This window comes from Lipophrys pholis (genome assembly GCF_963383615.2).
Source record: "Lipophrys pholis genome assembly, chromosome: 18".
NCBI classification, from domain to species: domain Eukaryota; kingdom Metazoa; phylum Chordata; class Actinopteri; order Blenniiformes; family Blenniidae; genus Lipophrys; species Lipophrys pholis.
In genome coordinates, this window is record NC_137646.1 from 20213980 (window position 1) to 20236280 (window position 22301).

A 22301-nucleotide genomic window follows, 5' to 3' on the forward strand; every position below is an offset into this window, starting at 1 on the left:
GTCCAACATGAAAACTAAATCATTTTAAGCATTTCTGCTTTATCCGTGTAACTGGATATAGTTTTCAAAACTTTGATGTGTGAATGCGAAACTTTTCTGAAACAAAATGCGTTTTCACTTGAAGCCATCCTTTGTGAACAGAGACTAAATAAAGGCCCCCCCAAGCCTGGACATTAATTTGGGGTATTCACCTTGTGGGGCGATGTAGCTCACCACTACACCACCTGAATTAGCACTTAAACCAAATGATCTCTTTATGTGACACTATCTTTAAAGCAGCATTTTTCCGCGCTTGCCTTAAAGCGTTACACAGTCCAGTAAGCACTTTGTTTTGGTGCACCATCAAGCAGATGAGTCTGAACGTCCTACCTTGACCCCCCGCACTCTGAACTCGGCCAGGGCTCGGCTCATCTTGGAGGCCGCCGTCGGCAGGTCCTTTCCACTGGCGATGACTTTCACCAGCAGTGAGTCATAGTGCGGAGAAATGATGGCGCCCTGGAAGGCTGAGGCGCTGTCCAGACGGATCCCCATGCCCTCACCACTTCTGAAGACCTGGAAAGAACAACAAAGATGGAACAGGATGAATAAAATTCACCCTTTCAGCACGGATGAGAGGGGAACTGGATTAAAAACACATTTGAATGGGAAACAGCCAAACTCATCAAAACAATAAGATGGAAACGCTGAAACTCATGATAAGTGCATCTAATGAAATCACAGCATCTTTGTGAGAATTTAAAAACACAAAGAGAGAAAGTGCAGGACGTCTCAAAAGCATAGTGCAAAGCATATTGAGAAAATGTAGCTTGAGGAAAAACATTTGTCCCCCAAGTAGTTATTTGATTCACATTATTCCTGTTATTAATGTTTTTGGTAGTACTTAACATTCTGAATAGGAGGTCTGAAAAGTGTGGAGAGTAATTGTTCATTAACTTCAAGTGAACATAAATTGCAAGCAAACTGGGGAAATAATAAAACAAAACATACACTCTTCCTGTGAAATATTCATTAAACTGGACTCTGCTGCAGTCGAGAGAAAAAAAAATATGCATTTGCACAACTAGCTTTTAGATGAAATGTCTTAATTTGACTGTGTTATTTTAATCTTTCAAGGTCCAGTAAACCAATTGAACGCATATTCATATGCAAGCACACGTGTATTTCAGATTTTTTTTTTTTTCCAGCAGGGAAAAACCACATTTAAGTAATTCTTCTTCAATAAATCAGCTGTATTCATAAAGCAATGATGACACAAGTGCTTGCAATCAAATGTTTGAACTGATTGAAAAAAAGGACCTTGATGGCTCAGAGCGTCGAGCGCAAACAAAACTCTTGACCTTTGTCGCATCTTTCCATCCATTTCCTAATTTAGATTGCAAGAATGGAATAAAAATGACAAACGCGCATTAATAATCCGAGCACACTTCTGTTGAAGCACCAAATAAAACAATATGAATGTTTAAGTGGAACAGTGCAGCAATCTTCACCCGTCACTTGTTCCTCTCAGCAAGTTGATTGTAATGTGGGCAAAGCATTGAATCTTTTATGAGTCAGCGTTGTGAGCAGAAATTAACCTGCACGCGGAAGACAATAGCAGCCTAATGTACAAGAGGGGCAAGTCGCGGAGAGGAGAGGGTGAGAAAACAAGCATGTGATGAGCGAGAAATAGAAAGGCTGAACTGCTCCAAACCACTTGGCAAGAGAGCAGAGAGGGAGGAGAGGAGATGTGAAGAGGAGAGCGAGGAGTGTCCAACACTACAACATATGGAGCCCCTCGAGGGCCCGGACAGAAAGTCGAGTCAAAATTGTAATTAGAACAATGTTGTGCCACACTGATGATGTGCTGGTGATATTTTCACACAATTTAGACGTGCTGATTCACTCGTGCTTTCTTGTGTACCAACGCTTCAACGTCTGCCTGATTGCAATATCGATCCGAATACAAGGAGGTCCTGATTAGTAGTCAACCCCTCTTTGGGAAAATGTTCTGGAGCACAAATCTTGTTTTCTTGAAGACATACATTGAATTTACTAATGTAAAGATGATAAGAACATGAGAATTAGACACAGATGCTATTGACCATGCAACTTCCCAGAACTAGGTTTATATTCAGCCTCAAGTTGTCAAACAATTACAATTTCTAATCAGATTACTCACGAGGTAGCAGTGGATCAATTCTGATTCATCACAATCGAATAGCATTAATTTTTTAATCTACATTAATCACGTATCATTTTGCATGAGCAAAGAGCCTCAAGAAAGAGGGAAATATATGTGGACTCAGCATGAGCTGTTAAAGGTGTTTAATAAATATGTTAACAAAAAAACCTCCACTTCGGTGAGAAGAAAAACTCCTTCTTGCCGAGTGTGTCGGTCGACTGTTCTGTCTTGGGTTTTTTTGTGCTTGAATTTCTGATCAAGAGGGCCAACTTGCAAAAAATTTACATATATTCATGTATTCTTCACTTTGGCTCTGATACTTTAAAGAGTAGCTCATTCACAGAAACGTCTTTAACAGTTTTTGATTTTTTTCAAGGAGTGAGAAAGTGAGCAACCACATGGAGGTGTAAATAAACGAGACGCTGCAGTGGGAGTGTCGCTGGTGCTCGGTGCCTGCCCACCTGAGCTGATTCAAGGCTCGAAGACCCAATTTGCAGGTTGTGATTTTCATAAAGCCCAGCACTCCCCTTTGATTTGAAAAGCTTGGGGCCGGTCATCAGCACTTCAAGTGTTCCTGGAGTGGATCTGAAAACTTCCACCCTGGCACTTTCTGATGTGACTGCGAACAACTCCGCATAGAATAAGTTGTTATCAATCACAGGGCAGGCTTCACATTTAAAGAACATGATATCAACAGAACAGACCCTGAATATCAAAGAGGTCGGCTGCTGTGCTATGGCAGCTGATGATTTGGCACTGAAAGATGTCCAAGGACAGAAGAATTTCACTGTGAATAGTGTAGGATGTAGTGGATGCTGGTAAAGGAGTTTCAAACAGACGGGAAGCATTCATGAATGGAACCTCAAATTCTGCAGGATAGCCTTTACCACTAGTTCTCAAACGATAAGAGTTGGTGTGTGGACACTAAAAGGTTGTATTATATAAAACAGTTCACTAAATGAATCAGAGTTTTTATTTCCAAGAAGAAATAACATCTAACAGAGCTTTGGATGGGCGATATTTTGCTGACTAAGGCTTATTGGTGTTGCCAATGGGGCTCTCGGGTTTTGAAGCAATTGCCAACTCTCCTCTGTGCAAACACCCCGGGGAAAATCCGCGCTTTGTTTGCTTCTCACCTCTTCTCGTTAAAACCCTCTTTACTTGGAAGAGGCAATATTTTTTAAAATAGTTTCCCTTCACCCTCAGTGCTGCAGGTCAAGCATCCACATAAACCAAAGCCGTTGTTAGTGCAGGCTGTAGCATTAAAGTGACTGACTAGCCGGCTGACAGCTGCACGGGGTTAGTTTGCACGCCGTTATTTAATTTCAAACTGCATTGTCCCCGGGGGGGAGTGGATAAAGCACTAAACATTGTTTACACTGAAAGTGATGCTACTCTTTCACTTATTTAGTCCCCAGACTTCACAGGAGTCGACTGTGCGTCAAGGCTTCTTTTCTTTTCCACAGCACCTTGCTGCATAATCACCTGGCCTTTACTGAGGACTTGAAGTGATAAAAAGGAGAGGACATAGGATCAGTGATTAGCTCAGAGGCAATTTTGTACCCTGGCACCCCGGCTTTGCTGATGGCTTGTTGTTCCTGTAAAGTTTCTGAGACTGTATACACTGGCTTAAACTCATTCCATTGCAATCATGGCGGATTGTGTGTGAGATGCTCAACGGAATGTTTTCAATGTTTTCAGGTCAATATTTCATGGGCTGTGTGAGAGACGCATGAATTCACTTGCTTTTAACAAAAAAAGCAGCAAAGGCGGCTGATTTTTGTTCTTATGGCCAGATGGTTACTGTCAATGTAAATTATGATATCTCTTTGGCATTTTAGGCAGGTGTGAGCACATGATATGACAGTTCAAGCTGTTTAATGAAGAGTCTTGGGAGGAAAAAAAAGCTTATTAAATGTACATTCAAATGTCAAATGACTGTGACTTCCACAAATACAACCTCACTTCCGATATAGGTGACTGGTGATTGCGAGATTTTCAATTAGTTGCTCCAGATGGGTGAACACAGACGCTTGAACTTGGGGTAAGTGGTGATTTTGTGAAGTGTGTTATGAACTAGTAATTTAATCAAACTCATCAAAGACCATTTAGATAGTAGTGCTTTAAAAGCAGAGCAGTTTAGAGGTGGAGACTCTGAAGCCTGACGTATAAATGTACTTATGTGTGTGTCTGTGTTTCTACGCTGTAATAGGATGGCGAGACGTCCAGGGTTTACCCTGCTTTCTCCCAATGTCCAGCATCTGAAAACACAATTTGTGTGAAGCAGATCGCAAGAGGAATCAATGAAGCACCAGTTCGTCTCACAAAGCTACGAGCCGAGGCTACAGAGCAGTCAGACAGCAATCCCACTCCCTATGGCAGGGCTCCAGTAGACTACAGTTTTAAAATAGCGAGGTGGGATGCTGGAGAGATTTAATCTTGGAAAATTATAATAAGGTAACATGTAAGTCATGTCAAAAAAAAAAAGAAAAAAAAAAGCCATATAATCACTCAGGAGAGCAAAAACACATTCACAATATCTCCACTCAGAACGTTGATGAAACCTGAATATGTTAGATGTGGTATTTTTAATACTTAAATCTGTGTGGAGTTGACTGAGAATAGTTACCAGGAAGATCTTTATTTTTTTTTAAGCAACTACACAAAAGTAAAAAGACATATTTCTGTTCCTTCGTGTGGTTTTTGCTGATAAACACGGGCCTGAGGCATTTATGTTTTTAAGTTGTCTATTTATCTTTTATATTGGACATGATACAGCCCAAATGCCTTGGAGGAATTTCTTCAAATTCAGAAGATGTGATCATACCACTTCCCCAGATTAGATGATTGGATCGTGGGAAAAGGAAGATTACAGGTCAAAGTCACTGTGACATCACTTGCCCTTTTTAAGAACGCCTCGCTAAGAATAGGAGATGCGTCTATCTAAATTCTGCACAGCTGGAGTCGATCCCAGCTGATAATGGGCGGAGGGTGGATTCACCCTGGGCATGTTGCTCCACTCACATCCATATCTACCAGCAATTTAAAGTCACCACTTAACCTCAAATACATGTGTTTGGACTGTGGGAGGAAAACAGAGTGGTTGAAGTGTCTTTTTTTTTTTTTTTTATGACTAATTTGGTGGTCGAACTCATTTTCACCCACAAGCTTCTTCTATTTTCTGTCAAAGCAATTTGACAAAATTGAATTTGTGAAATCTCGAGACAGCACTGTGAATACATTTGCATGAAAATACATGCTTTAAGATGAACAGGACGGCAATAAAGCAGGCAGCTATAAAAACCTGTGCACACACAAATATCCGCACAGAGGAAATTGCGATCGCTTATAGGGGGGCAGTCCTGTTTTTGAATCAATTTAGTGCCTGTGTCGGGAGACTAATCAAACATGCCACATGACAGATGCTTGCTGTTACACTTTCGTGAACAAACGTGTATACGGGGTATGTAGTTGGGCAGAAAACCACAAACCTATCAGGGCAGAGCCTCAGTTACAGGAACCACTCAGACGGAAGTTGTCTTACAGGGAAACACAAATAAAAACTAACGCAGATAATTCACGGCCGGGGGGGGGGGGGATTCTCAAACTGTGAAAACACAACCTGAAATGTCCTGGATCACTGGACCAATTCTCACCCGGTGCATTGTTTGAGAAAATCTCCAACAATTAGCCCCAATGAACAACACATTTTTGTTCGCTTTGTGCTCATTAAGGCGGTGTCGTGGATTTCCATATGCACGTCTTGCCGCCATGTGCTAATGAGGAGTAGTGGACTTTCATGCCGCGCTTTTGTGAATATATGAATATACAGTATGTGAATAGCGGGCTCGCTGGAGCTCGCGGCATATCGATGGAAGGAAAATGGGGGCGCAGCAGCATCCCGCAGAGACGAGACGGCACCTTTATCACATTTAATCAATGAGGACTCAAACCCAAGCACTGCTTGTGAAAATCTGAGCGCCACAAAGAGATAGAGAGAAAAGAAAGAGTGTACAGGCAGCAGTGAATGAAAAGCCAAATACCGCGTTAATAATTGAAGTCAAGGTGTCAGCTTCTTTCAGCCCAGGGCGCTGTATAACAAGAACAGCACACTTTCTTTCCTCACATTTCTGCCATGTCATTGTCTCATGCTGTCTGCTTTCTCCAGTGTCACAGACACAAATAATTCAGGCCCTGAAATGCCCCCCCCCCCACACACACACACACACGCTCGCACACAGGTTACAATACATTCAAGCAGCAATAAGCAGTGTGTGTGTGTGTGTGTGTGTGTGTGTGTGTGTGTGTGTGTGTGTGTGTGCATACCTGGATGTACAGATTATGTTTATAATCTGATTATGTGTATCTACAGCAGGGGTGGGGAACCCTGGTCCTGGAGGGCTGCAGTCCGTCATGTTTTCCATGCCTCCCTGCTCAAACACGCCTGAGTTATGACGAGGCTCTGCAGAAAGCTTGATAACGAGCCGCTAATTGCTGTCAGCTGTGTTGATGTGAGGACACATTGAAACCGTGCAGGACTGCGGCCCTCCAGGACCAGGGTTCCCCACCCCTGATCTAAAGGATATCTTTGAATCGACTTACATTTATCTATCCACATATGTAGATTAATATAGCAATAGGTCACTCGATATACACACACGTCTGTGTGTATATACTGTGGGTTATGTGTATAAAGGGTATGTTTGACTTTTTTTTCATAACGATGTAAGAAAATGAGCAAAATAGCAAATACTAAGTGTTTTAATCTCGATTATAGACACGGTACATACAGTAGGTGTACTAAGCTCGGCACACAAGCTCACGTTAGGGCTTCCAGTTCAGTACCAGCTGTCCTATCAAAACATTTCCAAGATGCAGAATTGTTCTCAAGGTGGATTTTCACTATAGATGTCATTACTTGCGGGACATTGCACTTTCATTAAAAGTCAGTCCCCCCCCCCCCCGCTTCACCTTGAGCCACACTGCCCGCTTCAATTTTGGAGTGCTTGAAGTATAGCACTCAAGCTCTCCTCCATTCCCTCTGCAGCATAGGTCAACAGTGTATTTCTCTTATAGCTTATGAAATACTGCTGCTCTGCCATGGGTACATTACAAATCCTCACTGCCCGGCCTGCCTTTGCAGTCTTTAGATGAAAGTAAATGAAAATACAACGGCGTGACAATGTTTCCTGGATGTATTTCCTCTCACCGAATGTGTGGTGGACAGTGAACAAAACTGAAACTGAAACAAATAATCCAACAGGATGAAAATGGGACCTGCACTGTTTCACTAAGCCAGCCCAATATGGGACCATGCAAGTGTGATAAATCTAAAAAATAAAATAAAAAATTACAGAGTTACAAAGTTATCAAACAGTGGATTGGTGACTTGGTATCATTGATCAAGCTTGAGAATAGTTAGGGGTCTGTCCACGATGATAAAGTACGTCGTTACACTGCTTTTACACAGGCTCGACCAAAAACCAGTGGCATAAATGAACAGAGGTTTGATTTTCTATATCATTACTCCTCATATTTTACACTTTCTTCAAATATATTGAGGTGACAAATGTTTGATTACTCGAACTTTGGAGCACACGGATTCTCAGAGTTCTTGCAAATAAATTGCAGGGGGAAAAAAACTTTTCCGGGATGTTATTTGATATTTCATGTGGAATGTAGTGACTCCAGCCAGTCTATGTTTGTATCACAGTACATATTGTTCTTATTTTGCCCACCATGTTTCTGCTCTGGTTTACCTAGGTTGTAGTTTATATTTCATCATGTTTAAAATATTAGTCGAGTATTATTGCTTGTTTGTTGTGCTGCGTCTTATTTACATATCGGTGTTTAGTACTGTAGTCCCCTGCCTTTATATTACTGTTTACTTCCAGGTTAAACTATTTAAGTGCCTGATTCCCTCCCTTATTATAGTTGCTGCTTTGGGTTTCTGGGGGGAATTTTATTTCAACCATGTTTTAGGGACACTGATTTAAAAATGCAATCCCTTCTTATATCCAGTAGCTGCACACTGTAACAGTATTAGTGTTTGCAAACTGGAGACTGCTAACTTACTGTAGCCCTCAACACAGCCTGAACAGATCCTTCAATTTGAGGTTTAACAAGAGATTTCATTCTGGAAACATCCGTTGAAGAAATTGATTCAGTCTTGTCAAATTTGTACTTCACCGATCACCGTGTGTTCAGATGATAAATGGCTCACTGAATTACCAAACTGCTGCACACTGAAGACAAAGTGTAGTTTCATATTTCAGCTCACTCACTTTTTGAGGCAGCGATAAACATTAAGAAACCAAGAGGTAAAATACCCTCGATTGTGGGTCTTAGTTAGTCTCAGCCATTGGAGGCGTAAGACCCTTGTTACTTTCTCGAGTCGTTTAGGGGATGTAATAGTAATGGCCCAAATCAAATCCTCAGGCTCCTTAAGTGGACCCTGGATCAGATTTCACAGTTAGCTTGCTTTTGTAATAACGGTGAAAACTCTCCAGGATACTATTCGAGCCATTAACCATTAACTTCATTCCTCTTTATCCACTCCACTATGAGACCCCACTATACAGACTCATTTATCTCTCCCTTCCTCCTCACAAACCACTAACCTTCTCCCCGACTTTCACCTTCCTCACTGACTTCCCTGCTGCTACCCAGTTGTAGTTTTTAATCTCTTTTGTCAGGTTTAGCATATCTATAGCGCTGGAAGCGCAGGACACATACACTTGAAGCTAATGTATGGAGAGGAAATGGCGAAACAACACAAAAGGCTGTCAGCTCAGTGAACGAAGCAGAAAGACTGAAAGCGACAGCGATATCGGAGCTCCGACTGATAGTGCACCAATTAGAGAGGGAGAGGAGCAGATGGAGAGGCAGAGGCACACAGAGGTAAAGAGAGTAATAAAGGGAAAGAGACAGAATAACACACAGAGTCGAGCGGAGAGGAGAATATGAGTGCCATGTTAATGTTTGAAGTTGGTCCGTGTGGATGATAGGAGGCAGGGAGAGGGGTTACAGGCGAGACGAGAGGTGAAGGAAGAGAAGTGAGACCAAGAACAGAAGTGACGACGGAAAGGAGAAAGCGTGCTTGCAGAGAATCACTTTCGACGAGCAAAAACTAATGCCTGAAAAGCATACCGTTATGTTTGCGCGTCAGTCGTTATCATATGGGTTAGATAAGTCACGAGATAAGAAAAGAAACCCACAGGAACTGTGACAGTTTTTATTTTTCCAAATCACACCAAAGTAGTTCTATAAAATAAAAAATAAAAAAAAGAAATTTAAAAAGTCCTTCTGGTTCATTTGACACAGAAACTGTCACAAACTTCACAACTTGGTCACTGGTTTGAGTTCGTCTGAAGCATCTTTTCTGCTTTTTTTTTTTCTTCGAGGGCTAAATGTGTAAATGGGTTGGCTCCCAAGGAAATATCAGAGATGGTTTATGTGCAGCCGTGGAAAAAAATCTGCCCATCTCCAGATCTTAATTACTTATGTCCCTCCAAAGCGGGTGTCAGGCGGTCTCTGTTGACTGGGATACATGTCTGTATCGTGTAACTGCAACATGCTGGATTGAAATCTGCTCGGGGTGTGCTGTCACAATCCCCCGGAGCCAGTTTGTTTATCATAGATTCCAACGAGGATATGATTTTACAGCTGAGATTAAAAGAGGTGCGGGCAAATCATGGTCATACATGAGCGGAGCGGTGGGTTTACTCCGTTTTTAGCACATTGAGCTGCATTCGTGCAGTTTGACGTGATACAGAACTGTTTTAACATTAAAAACAAGAGTAAAATTATTTTTTATCAAAAGTGTTAATATTTTCGAGAATTTAAAAAGATGCCTCAGAAGAAGAAGATGGAGACGAAGAAGACTAAGAAGGAGATTATGAAGAAGATGAAGAAGAAGACGAAGAAAAACAAGGAGATGAAGAAGAAGACAAAGAAGAAGACGAAGACCATGAAGCAGATGAGGACAAAAAAGACGAGGACGAAGAAGAAGAAGACGAGAAATCATAATAATGGAGGGTAAAAAAAGCTTTTTATTTTCCCATTACAGGGAAAATGTAGAATTTAAATGTTGTGACGAGAGTTATAACAGTTATGAGAAAAGTTAATTTGAAGTGAGAGTCTGCTGGAGCCGGGTGTGGGTGTCGGTTATTTATTTTTTTTAATCTAAACATGCTGAGCTCATCGGGAATCAAACATTTAGCGAAGCACTTCGAGAACAATCCTATTTTGGCTTCAAAGTGATCAATGAAATCTTAAACTCCTTTCTGAAATGCACAGGTAGAAAGTGCAGTGAAGCTAAAATGGAGGTGGTGTGTACTCCCTCGATGAAATTGGAAAGTAGTCAGCGGTCACATTTTTTGGATTAGCTGGCGTCTGGATAAATTGGATTTGGTCAAGCATGAATATAATGAGCTACAAAATCTGACGGGATGAGATGAACGTGTGACTGAAGATTCCCAGGTTCCTTAAGCAAGAGAGAAGTGCAGAAAGTGGGACACAGTTCGAACGGATATCCTTGACTTTAAAAGCACTTGATATCAGATGGCACGATGACGATACGAGTGTCAAATGTAAGTGTGAAGAAGTAAATGCTTCTGTAGGCCGTGACAGTGCGAGGATAATACGGCGGTGTGTTTGTGTGCAGCACAGGGGGCCGATGAGCGGAGTCACGCATGGAAATGAGTAACAGGCAGAACGCGGCCTCTCATCTCGGCGTTATACGCTCACAAAAACACTCCAAACATACACATCCGCGAGCAAATGCTTTGGAAGTGAGGGGAAAAAAAAACACTGTAAGACATGTGTATAGCAGTACATAGAAACACATGCCTGTCATTACTGTGCTGGGACAGCCTTTTCTGCTTGACATTATAGTTATTTACAATTCCACAAGATATAAAATTTATGTGTGAGTGTCCTGTTGAAGCTCAGATATACCACTTGGACATCAGCATATCCAATATTAAAGTGCAATTGCAGCCAAATAAATGGGAAACAATGTGGATCACTAACTAGTGAGGGCTTAAGAGGGCAAAACAGAGATTTCCCCAAACCCACTTCATTCCTCTGAGCTGCAACGCATAAATTACATGCATTTGCACAAACACCCCCCCCCCCCCCACACACACACACACACATATTTGTTCTCAAAATGTCGCCCGTGCTTGTGAAACCTTTCAGGTTCTGTGGACTCTTCATTTATCGTAGCTCCACTCGACACATGCTTGTCCACAGCTTGTCTGGCAATACACAACCGTGGTACAAACACCTAAATCCAGAACACAGCCACTTCGCTGTTGCTCTGTTTCAATTTTCCTGCTACCCTTTCAATTTCACCTTCATTTCCTGTCTCTGTACAGCCTGCAGTCCCCCCCCCCCCCCCCCCTTCTTCTCAAGAAACCATAATCTTACCACACTCTCTCTCTTTCTCCCACTCCATCTGACTCCAAGGCATCCCTCAATCTAGTCATTCTTCTTTACTTCATTTACTATCGGCTCCTTTGGCTTCAAGTGTTGGTTTTTGCGTCTGTCTTTTGCGCGGCTCTAATCATATTTTAGAACACTTCAGACCACCAGCACAGCAATTCCAGTCAAACGAGCAAAATATGTTTGGCCCCTTCGTAATAAAGTCATATTTATACCCAAACTAACTGCCTTGACACAAACGCACACACTCTAACGCACACACAACCTCCTTCCAGTATCACGTGGCGTTTCATCAAAAGCCTCATTTTTTTGATAGCCGGCTAAATTGGCTTCTCCTTTCAATCCCGTGTGTGTGTGTGTGTGTGTGTGTGTGTGTGTGTGTGTGTGTGTGTGTGTGTGTGTGTGTGTGTGTGTGTGTGTGTGTGTGTGTTCCAGACGGAGGTATAATGACCCTAATGAGCAATAGAGGATCTCTGCTGCTTCCCAGTCTCTCCTCCTTTTCATTTTCTCCCTGTTTCTCGCCCTCTGAATCTTCTATCAATTATCACCCATTCTGCCTCGCCTCCACTCCTCCTCAGAACACTCTGTAATTTTCCTCTGTTCATATTCTCCTCGGCTCCCCTCTCATTTCCACCCTCTCTCTTCACGTCGCCTTTTATTTTCCCTCCGCTCCCGTCTTTTTCTGGCTCGTCTCTGTTCCTCCTCTCACTCTTCACCTGCCATCTTCGTTTTCTTGAATCCTCTTTACCCACTTTAAAATCCCCTTTCTTTTCCTAGTTTCTTCCCTCCTCGAGTCACATATTCTCTTATTACACATTACCTACTAATCTCCTCTTTATATATATATATATATATACTCCACGACCTTCTCCTTCCTCTATCATTACTTAGAAAAAAAAAGTACTAAGTGCCCAGCTGCATAAAAAGCTCAGCCAACAAATGTTTTCTTTCGTGTCATACCAAAATGTGCGCGCACACACACACACACACACACACACACACACACACACACACACACACACACACACACACACACACACACACACACACACACACACACACACACACACACACACACACACACACACACACACACACACACACACACACACACACACACACACACAAGCCAATGTGTGCAGATGCTTGCTGCATGTCTACGTAGTCCAACCACAAACACAAACACACACAGTCACTTTAATCTCTCATGTAGTATTAAACATCAACACAACCATTAGAGTCAGTAGCAACCAGATGTTTGTGATGGCACTACAAGCTGTTTGGGGCCTTGGAGGTGGGCTGGATGGACACACACACTCACACAGACACACACACACACACTCGCATATATATTTGATGCACAAGCTGCCCGGATCTGAATGGACCTCCAGCTGTAAGGCATCCAGAGGAGAAAGATACATGCGAGTCTGAACTGACAACATGTCTGGATACGGATGAGCGGGCACAAACAAATCCTCCTCGCAGGACAGGACAGTCCTCTGCACACACTGTCCCACATGTTTGTGCCCATACGGCTCACCGCAGGACTCGCCGTGTCTCCAGTGTTTAAACAGTCAGAGGACAGTCAAGGCAGAACAAAATCAAACATGACAAGTTCGAATCCAGGAAGAGTCTCATCAAATTTGCATTGGCTCGGGGGAAACTGTTGCATTTTAGGTCTTGATGTTTGAATGTGGCTCTCTCTACGAGTATCCTCATCCAGCAATGGGATACAACGGAAAGAGCACAACGAAGTTTCTGCTACTCTCATATGTTGTTTAAGTCATGCACCAACGGGCCCTTATTTCTAATACTAGGAGAGTCAAGTCATTTTTAAATTAAGTAATTAATCACAATTCTGAGTGTAATTAATCAAGATTAAGTGCACAATTTGGGAACTTGTAATTAACACACAAAATCGCTCCTTCAGTGCGCAGACATTGTGTTTATTGTGAATCCTTCGACCTAAACGGACAGTGACCGACCTCTCTGTCACCACAATGCTTTGCTCTCAGGTGATTCGTGAATGACCATTTATTTCAATTATAGTTGAATTCAGGATCGTCTTTTCACTTTTACTTTTCCATCACTATCTTGAGTGTGCACCGGCAGTAGCATTAGCCACGGGAAGCGGAAATGTAGAAGAACAAACGTTAAATATAAAAATATTAATGCAGATATACACCATTGTCCAGCTACAGCGTTAGTCTGTGTTGGAGAGTTCATTAAATGTGATTCTGATAAATCCATAAATCCGGTAATATGACATTAGAATGTGAACTAAAACCTTCACAATTAGCATGTAACTATATGAAACCTAGGAATTTTAGAAATTCACAGCGAGGAGCAACATTACCAAAACATCAATGAGTTTGTTTGCGTACACATTCAAAATTTAATTTTCGTGATTAGAAGCAGTTTGATTGACAGACCTGGATTTCTACTTAATTCTCAGATTTCTTTGTGCATGCATGTCCAATAATCGGATTAATTTTGTTGATTTACATTCGAGATATATTAGAAAACAGAAGTGATGCAGCTGCAGAAAGTCTACTTAAAGTTTAAAAAAAAAAAAAACACTTCTAATTCTGAAGCTGTAGGATTCATCAGGTTCAACATGAACTTTTTCAAAATAACCTTTTAAAATAACCTTGAAAGAAATACGATCATGGATAAAGCAAGTAAATCATGGTCTTTTTTTTCTAAAGCAGATGTCAGATCTGATTATCACTATTGTATGAATCCACCCGGTGAGCAGATTTCCGCGATTATGTCGCCATACTCAGTGAACGTTTAAGAGCAAGAGACTAAACTGACAATCATATTAAACAATATTACTGTAATTTGATGTAAACCTAAATCACAGTTCAGCCTCCTTGTAAAAGATATACGTTGTTAAGTATCTGAATTACTTGTACTACCTGTGACCACTAAACTGGCTTCATTACCTGGAACAGTTTTCTTCTCTGTTTCCTCCAAACTTCTGCATCACAGCCGTATGTCAGAAAATCCAGGGAATTCTGCATCTGTCAGGATGTCTGACTTTTTACAGCCGGTGCAATATTAAAGAAAAACATTTTTTATTTTTTTTTCCCCCCTCCCCTGCACATGGCACTTTTTTCCCTGCGGCAGAAGCCTTCAGCCCTCCTGGCTCACCCAAAAGTTCAAACCATCTTTCAACTTTCATCAGTGCTGCCAAGTCACTCCCTATCTTCCACACTGTGTCGACGCCAAACGCTTCTCCAGGCTATGCCTACTCCCCCCTTAATCTAAAAGTGCCTGCTCTTTAATTCCGCCAGCTTCTCCTCACTTCCTTGAACTGCCTGTTGCTTCTCTGTCTTGTATACATTGCGGCACATGCATCGACCTGCTGAAGTTCACAATGTCGGCTTAAATGCGTCACTCCATTAGTTTTGCACAATGGCTTATATTTCCCTCATTTATGCTTGGACAGTAACCAAGCGTCGTTGAGGTAAAAATGACACGTTCCGGAGTCTTTTACGCTTTTCAAGCAAATGAATAACTTTCATGCAGGTATGATTATGCTGAATAATCTTCAGAAATTGAAGCATAACCTGCAAATGTCAATAGAAAATGGCTCCGTTCGGGGACCACAAGACGAAACTGCTTGAATAATTGTAAACAGATTGTTTTTCATACTGCGAAACCAGAAAAAGTGTAATGAAATTATTATTTTTTTAAAAGTTACTCGCAGTGCTGCGAAAGTCAGTGAACTGCAAGCCTGAAGGTCAAGAGAATAATTGGGTTTTTAAGGCCCTTCTGCTTAATTGTAACCCTGATTACTATATGCCTGACTCAAGCAGCCAACTTTCAAAACACTGTTAAATACTCTACTTTAGCAATTAATTACAATAATTAAAAAAAAACGTTTTAAAGGCTGTAAAACGGTGTGATTTCACAATGCAAACATTTAGACCAATGCACCTGTCGGCAAGTACAATCTGAGAAGATTAAACTGAAAAGCATTTGGTAAGAGATACTTTACCCTCAAAGTAATACACAAATTGTACAAGTTACACAATGCATATCATGGAACCGCACTAAGCATTAACATAGTGGAATAGTTTCTGTATAGAGGCTAATCGCTTGATCACTTCTGACAGTTTATCTTATTTATTTATTTATTTAATTATTTATTTATTAGTGGGGAAAAAAGCAACAGCTGGAGACAGAGGCAGCATGTCAGTTTCTTTTTTAAAGTGAGCTTGATTGCAAGTCAACCTCAAATTTAACCACTTCGAAATTATACTCTGGCAATGGAGAGTATCCAGCAGCATGCTGAATTTTGAGCCTGAGGAATAATTTCTTTCCAAAATGTGATTTCTACAGCAGGAAGACCCAGAGGTCACGATACATTTTAAGATATGGGAGACAATATTCACTATCAAAGATGCAATCAGCGCCATCAAAAAAAAATGGAGTCGGGTTTGGAGATTGGAAACGGCTGCAGGCGAGCGACTGAATCCTGAAGTGATGCGAACACGCTGCACATTAATCATTTAATCACAAGGCATTTTGGGAAGCGTGCAGTGAGTCCACCTGAGCGTCATCTCTTCTAGCCTGTGTCCCTGTCTCATCGCGGCTCTCCCTCACACTATAAGTACAGGAAAATGACCACGGACATTGTTCAGGTGTGGTCAGTGCACATGTCACCAGCCAGCACCGGCCTGCGGGACCATGATCGTGTTGTCGTTAACTCAAGGAAGCAGAAGTGATGCCGGTGTGAATCAATTACAGAGACGATGGCAGGGGAGGGAGCGGAGAGGAATGACAATGTAATGTTTACGTTCACGCGTGTGCACAAGGAAACACTCAGTCCACGCCACAACAATCACACAATCTGGTGGGGACGACCCCCACCGTCGCTGTCCATGCATTTATTCCTTCTATATTTCTCTACCGGAATAAAATATCAAACGCAACGCCAGATTCTTTTTAAGTAGGTCGCTTCCCATGTATTGATCGTCTCCCTCATAGCATATCTTCCTTTATTCATCTTCATTCAATCTCCATTTCTGTGCCAGCTGACTCTACCTCCTTCGTTTATTTTTAATGAGGCTTCTTTATTACAAATGATATTCATAACTTCACAATTGTTCTTTTTTTTAATTTTTTCCTAGTTTTTTCCATAATTATGCATTGCATTTTAGAACAAGCGGAGGGGATTTAAAGCCTGAAGCAGATGTGGCCCTTCCGTTCCCATTCTGGGAGTGAAATTCCAAAAAGAAAGCAAAACATTGTGTTGGGAAAAGTAAAGTCAAATTAATTACATCTTGATTAGCGATCAACTGTAATTACTTGTTAACGGCTATATTACACAAAACATTTATTTATTCATATATTTATTTTTTGTGTCCAGCCCGGCTCTTGATGATGCTGTCTGGCCATCGAGACACTGAGTTTCGTGGTTTACACGTCAACGTTTTGGAAATCATGTCTGGAGCTCTGAAAAGAGAGTGTGGCATTAAGTACACGGACATTCGTAGGGACAGACATTGAGTTGTATTGCTATTACAGATGACTCTCAACTATAACTCTACAAAGTCCCAGGAGAATATGGACCGGGAGTCATAACACTCTGGAGGCCGCCATTGTTGTTATTGTCCATCCATATATTAACTACAGCCGTAGTGCGCAGTAGCAGTGTTTTCCCCACATTACCACGGAGATGGAGTCGTGGCGTTTTTCAAAAATTCCAAATTGGGAGCTTTTTTTCAAACATGTCAGGTTTTCAGTGGTTTAGAGCACCAACGGACTTCCAAAATGCAGAAAGAGTTTAACTTTTTCACTAAAAATGGTTGTGTCAAAGGGGCCTCAGTTTTATTTAGTAGAAATCACAAGATAATGGAGAATATTATGGCAAAATTGGCACTTTTGGTAAGCTATGTTATTGGCTTCATCACATTTAAAAATGGCAACATTTACTACATTATTGCCTGCATTAGGTTGGTTGCTGCAGTGCTTTGGGGTAATTTGGCCACCTTGTGCAGAAAGTTCATTTAAAGGTTCAATTTGTTCGATTTTTTGTTTTTTGTTAAATTCATTTATCGAACATAGCTCGCCCTCACTGGGTTGCTCTAACAAGGGTTCCTCGTCTGCAACGCAGCCTTCAATGTACACGATGAGCACCAATATACAAACGTCTGCTCCATGTAACATTTTACTGAACAGAACTTGATTGATGAGCCGCTTGACGAAAAGGGTCTAATAGACTGAGCTGAAAATTAAATTTAACAAGCTGTCAGAGACTACAGAACATAAACAGCAGTGTATCCACCGACAGTGGAAATCTCCATTCTGAAACAGGCTCTCCAATGTTGAAATTTAAATGCAAATAGGCTCGAGAGAAAAACCCAATCAAATGACAACATAAGCTGCGGTTGCATTAAATGTTACCGCTAATAATAAAGAATGGAAATTATCATTTATACTGACAGAACACAGGACGGGAGGTGCTATATTGTTGCCTGAAACAAACACGGGGGAAGAATGGAGGTTACATCCGTTTCTAAGATTGGGGAATATGAATGAGGTGAATGTGTGCCAGCTGGTTTGATAATGTTCCAAAGTGAGTCGACACACATTAAAAATCATCCATTCATCCATCAAAAAGCAATCTATCACATTGGGGAGGCAATAAACAGCACAAAATAATCAAGTCTGTCATTTGTTTTGCTGCCTGAGAAAGGCGTTTTGCATATTTCATTGTGATGTATTCCGGAAGGTATATGCTTGGTCCTGACTCGCCAAACACAAAAGTAAAGAAAAAAAAAAACTGCTGATATATGTGGAAACCATCCATCTTCTACACTGGTTTGTCCAACTTTGGGGTGTCAGAGGCAATTCCAGTTGAATGTGGGTGAAGAAAGAACACACACATCTACGATTCAACAGTTACGGACCAATACTTGAGGGATGTTTAGAGCTATTAATGGAACTGAAGACGTTGTTTGGTTGCAAACTTCCCAAGGTGACTGTGCATTGTGTTGCTTCCGGTTATCTCAAATTGTTGGACTCTCCTATTCTCCCCATCCAGATTAATCACACTCTCCATCCCCATTTTCGCTCAATCAAGAGTTCAGCTGTTTTATTGTCAAGCTAAACTGAACTGACAAAGGATCGCGGGTCTCAAAGGCATTAAAAATACATGACAGACAGAAACAGAGCAAAGTTAAGGGAGGAAAAGAGAGGTGCAGGAACTCCCCCCCCCCCCAAAAAAAACAGAGGACGAGTGCAATGTAGCTTAGTCAAACAAACAGTGGGAGCAAAAGCAGCCAAAAAATTGAATGGAGGTGGAGCAAGAGGGTAGAAAAGGAATAATATGAGTGTTGGGGAAAACACAAAAAAACAACATAAACATTAATGCAAATTTAAAGCGAAGGAATAGATTAAAATGAATGGCTTTACAGTGAAAAATGAGAATGAAAGTAAAGATGAAAGCAAGAGGAGGGTAAAGACACTAAATAGGAATTTGAGAGAAGCTACACGACAGGGGCAGGGTTGTCGCCGCTCTCTACAAATTTATCTGATTTCGGGGGGGAATGTTTTTATAAGCCATTTTAACTTTTTGTCATTCTGTTCAATAACCCAGTGTACCCAGTGGAATGGAGCAATGGGGAAATATAAGAGCTCCAGCAAAGTTCAGAAACAGGGAAAAAAATAAATAAATAACACAAAAAAAAACATGCTGCTATGCTGCCTGAGCGGGGAAATTATCTGGGGGTTTGAACCGAAATATCATCCTCTAGATCTATTTTTAAAAACACTACTTTTAAAAGTGCACCGTAGATAGTATGTTATGGAAGCCGCAAAGGAACGTGGGTGTGAGGCAGGCAGCAAGGCAGACGCTGACAGCTGACAAAGAGAAGACAACACTGACAGGACCACGCTCTGTTTCAGTTTAAATGTGTTAACCAGGGACCGACAGGCCTGTGCAGCTCGTGCCGAGCATGCTTGTGTCCTATGATGTGGCTTTCCAGTTTCCTCCCCATCACCAACCCAGTATGGCAGACGGAGGACGGCTCCAGTACCCGAGGAACCGTGCCCAAAAACCAAAACGCCCTCCTCTCTTCGGAGGTAGCACTGAAATTCCATTTCCATTAACTATTTTTCTCGGTCTTAACGAACAGATTTCTATGTTTTCATCTTTCAGGCACACAGAAATCAGTGACCTTTTCTTTCGATCGGGTGGCTTTTCTGATGCAGACTCACACCGCCCACTGGATTTTCTTTAATCTCGTCATTTGCTCGCGCTTTAATATGTTGTTGTTTTTTTCCCCCATCACTACATAACTGGTTGTAGGAATGAGCACATAAATTAATTACATCGTTGCAATATGAGAAACATTACCAAGGTCCTGGTTGTTTATTTACAATGACACCTACTGAAATGAATTCTCGGCTGTAAACATATCTTATGATGAATAAAAGTTGAATGGACTTCAGTGACAACCTTGGGACTGAAAGACGACTTGTACTATGTTTTTTTTTTTAGCACCTGGACCTGTTTGATGGCCACTAAGTATACAAAGACCTCATTTTGTAGAATGTAGAAATGTAAAAACCCAAGGGATGGATCGCCAGCATAAAAGAGTACAAGCCAGACCTGAAATTCACAATTTGTCACCCTTCTATGGGAAGATCTGATGATTTACATAAATACAAAGATCAAACACTTCTTTATTTGCACGATCCTTCTGGTCTTGAAACATATTTCAAATGTAACAATTGAGGTGAGCCAGTCTTTAAAGCACCTTCTATATTTTCCCCGTCTCTTATTCACCTTTCTCCTTATCTGGCATTTGTGCCCGTCTTCGAAGGTACTGCTTTATCCCTTTAAATCCTCTCATCCATCTCCTCTTCCTTAGCATGTCTCTCATTCACCACTCTTTGATGAGCTATAGCCACCTCTCCGTCATGTGCCTCTGTTTCACCTCCACCCTGCCACTTTTTCCAGCTTCAACCTCTGTCTGTCCTTTCTTTCATTTACACACGCACCGAGTATATTCACATATTTACTCCTCAAAGGGGCAGCACGTAGTATAAATAGCACACTTTCAGCAGTCCTTTTTGCATCATTTCAAAGTTGGCATCATGAAATCCCTCTTCTGCAACACAACAAACGCGTTTCCATGTGCGCCCTCTTTAAAAAGACACCAAAGCAGCGGGGTACCTCCTTGAAAATTGAATAACATTACATGTGCCCTTATATAAATGTGCACATCGTCATTTGCATGCATACGCCCTCTCCAAAATTAATTTTCAATCAGTCTAATTTCACTTGTGAACCCCTCTGCCTGCTTCACCTTTTCTTTCTCCCCTCTCTCTCTCTCTCTCTCATGCACCACACACTCTAAGGATCGTTGAATTAATGGGCTACATTTTTATCAGTGAAACTAATGAATAAGCCTGTGATGGATAATGGGAAACTGGATATGGGTGACGTGGTAGATAAGTGTGTGTTTGTGTGTGTGAAGGCCTTGATATCTGTGCAGCAATGTAAAAGCCTGTGTAGGCATGTCCTTCCTTCTGCACGGGGGGGGGGTCTCGAGGATGTCTCTTCAGTGTGTGCGTGGCGGTCTTTTATTTTCTAACAAGGACAAAAAGCCCTTTGATCATCCTGCTGAAGCCTTGATCTACTGCTGCCATAATGTATCATGCATCACACACACACAGCCTTATCTTTGCCTACTATTGTAACAGCTCTGCACCATTTCTTTTTCTAATGAAAATGGCACTCATTCATGAGTCCGACTGCACATGAGCACGAACAGATTCTCCAACTTTGATCCTTTTCAACATTTATATTGTGATGTTTCCCCTTTTGTAGCTCAGCACAGATGTACCGATTACAAAGAGCCAATGACAAAACTAAAGGCCGGTTCATGAGAAGACACTAACGTTTTTCCCACTATCTTTCATCACTCTGATATAATTTATATAACGACCATATTAAATTGATTCAATGAAAGTTAAGTTTAGTTTAGTTTAGATGGATTACATATTACAGTATTAAACCTTTATTGACAGAAAGCCTCACAAATAGCAGGAATTAAGAGCTATAATATGTAAGAAATATTGCAATAAAAAAGATTATTTAGGGATTACCACATCAGTGAAATTAAATGACCACCGGTAGTGGTCAGGTGTCCTGGAACAGGTACAGGCATCTCTGCTAAGCCATTCAACAGCAAAGAGCAACAAAAGAGCTTTACTCTGGACGGGGGCCTATAATCCAAAATTATCGGGTTTGTCAACAGATCATGTTTTGTCTGACAATAAAAAAAGATTTTTTTTTCTCAAAAAAAACCCACGAATAAAAACAGATTTTAGTGATCCTCATATATTTAGTTTCTGTGTTGTAACCAGTGCCTATTATGTGCCACATGCTGTGCTCTGACACCATTACCGCCTCTTAACCTCCTCTACACTTTATTTTTATATCTCCCCTGTCTTGCATCTACTCCTTTTGCCTATCACTCCTCCGAATCGTTTACGTCTACCATTGGGATTGTCTTTGGCAGCAGTATTAGCATCAACCGAGGGTTAAAAATCTTCACATCGCTGTTGTTCTCAGTACCCACCTTCCTGTACGCGATCCATTATTCATCCCCTCTCTCCATCCTCTGCAGTGACACTAGCAGTTGTTGTCATAGGTATTACTTTGAAATTC

General features: G+C 41.4%; 1 protein-coding gene across 2 annotated transcripts in view; it reads right to left on the bottom strand.

Annotated features, from left to right (window-relative positions):
• The window catches only part of pcxb (pyruvate carboxylase b), a 312252-nt gene that overhangs the window by 163730 nt on the left and 126221 nt on the right, over positions 1–22301 (bottom strand). For both annotated transcript variants that reach the window (XM_080486361.1, XM_080486362.1), the window contains exon 12: positions 370–552. In XM_080486361.1, coding sequence (XP_080342487.1) covers positions 370–552 — 183 coding nt within the window. The remainder of the gene's footprint in view (positions 1–369; positions 553–22301) is intronic.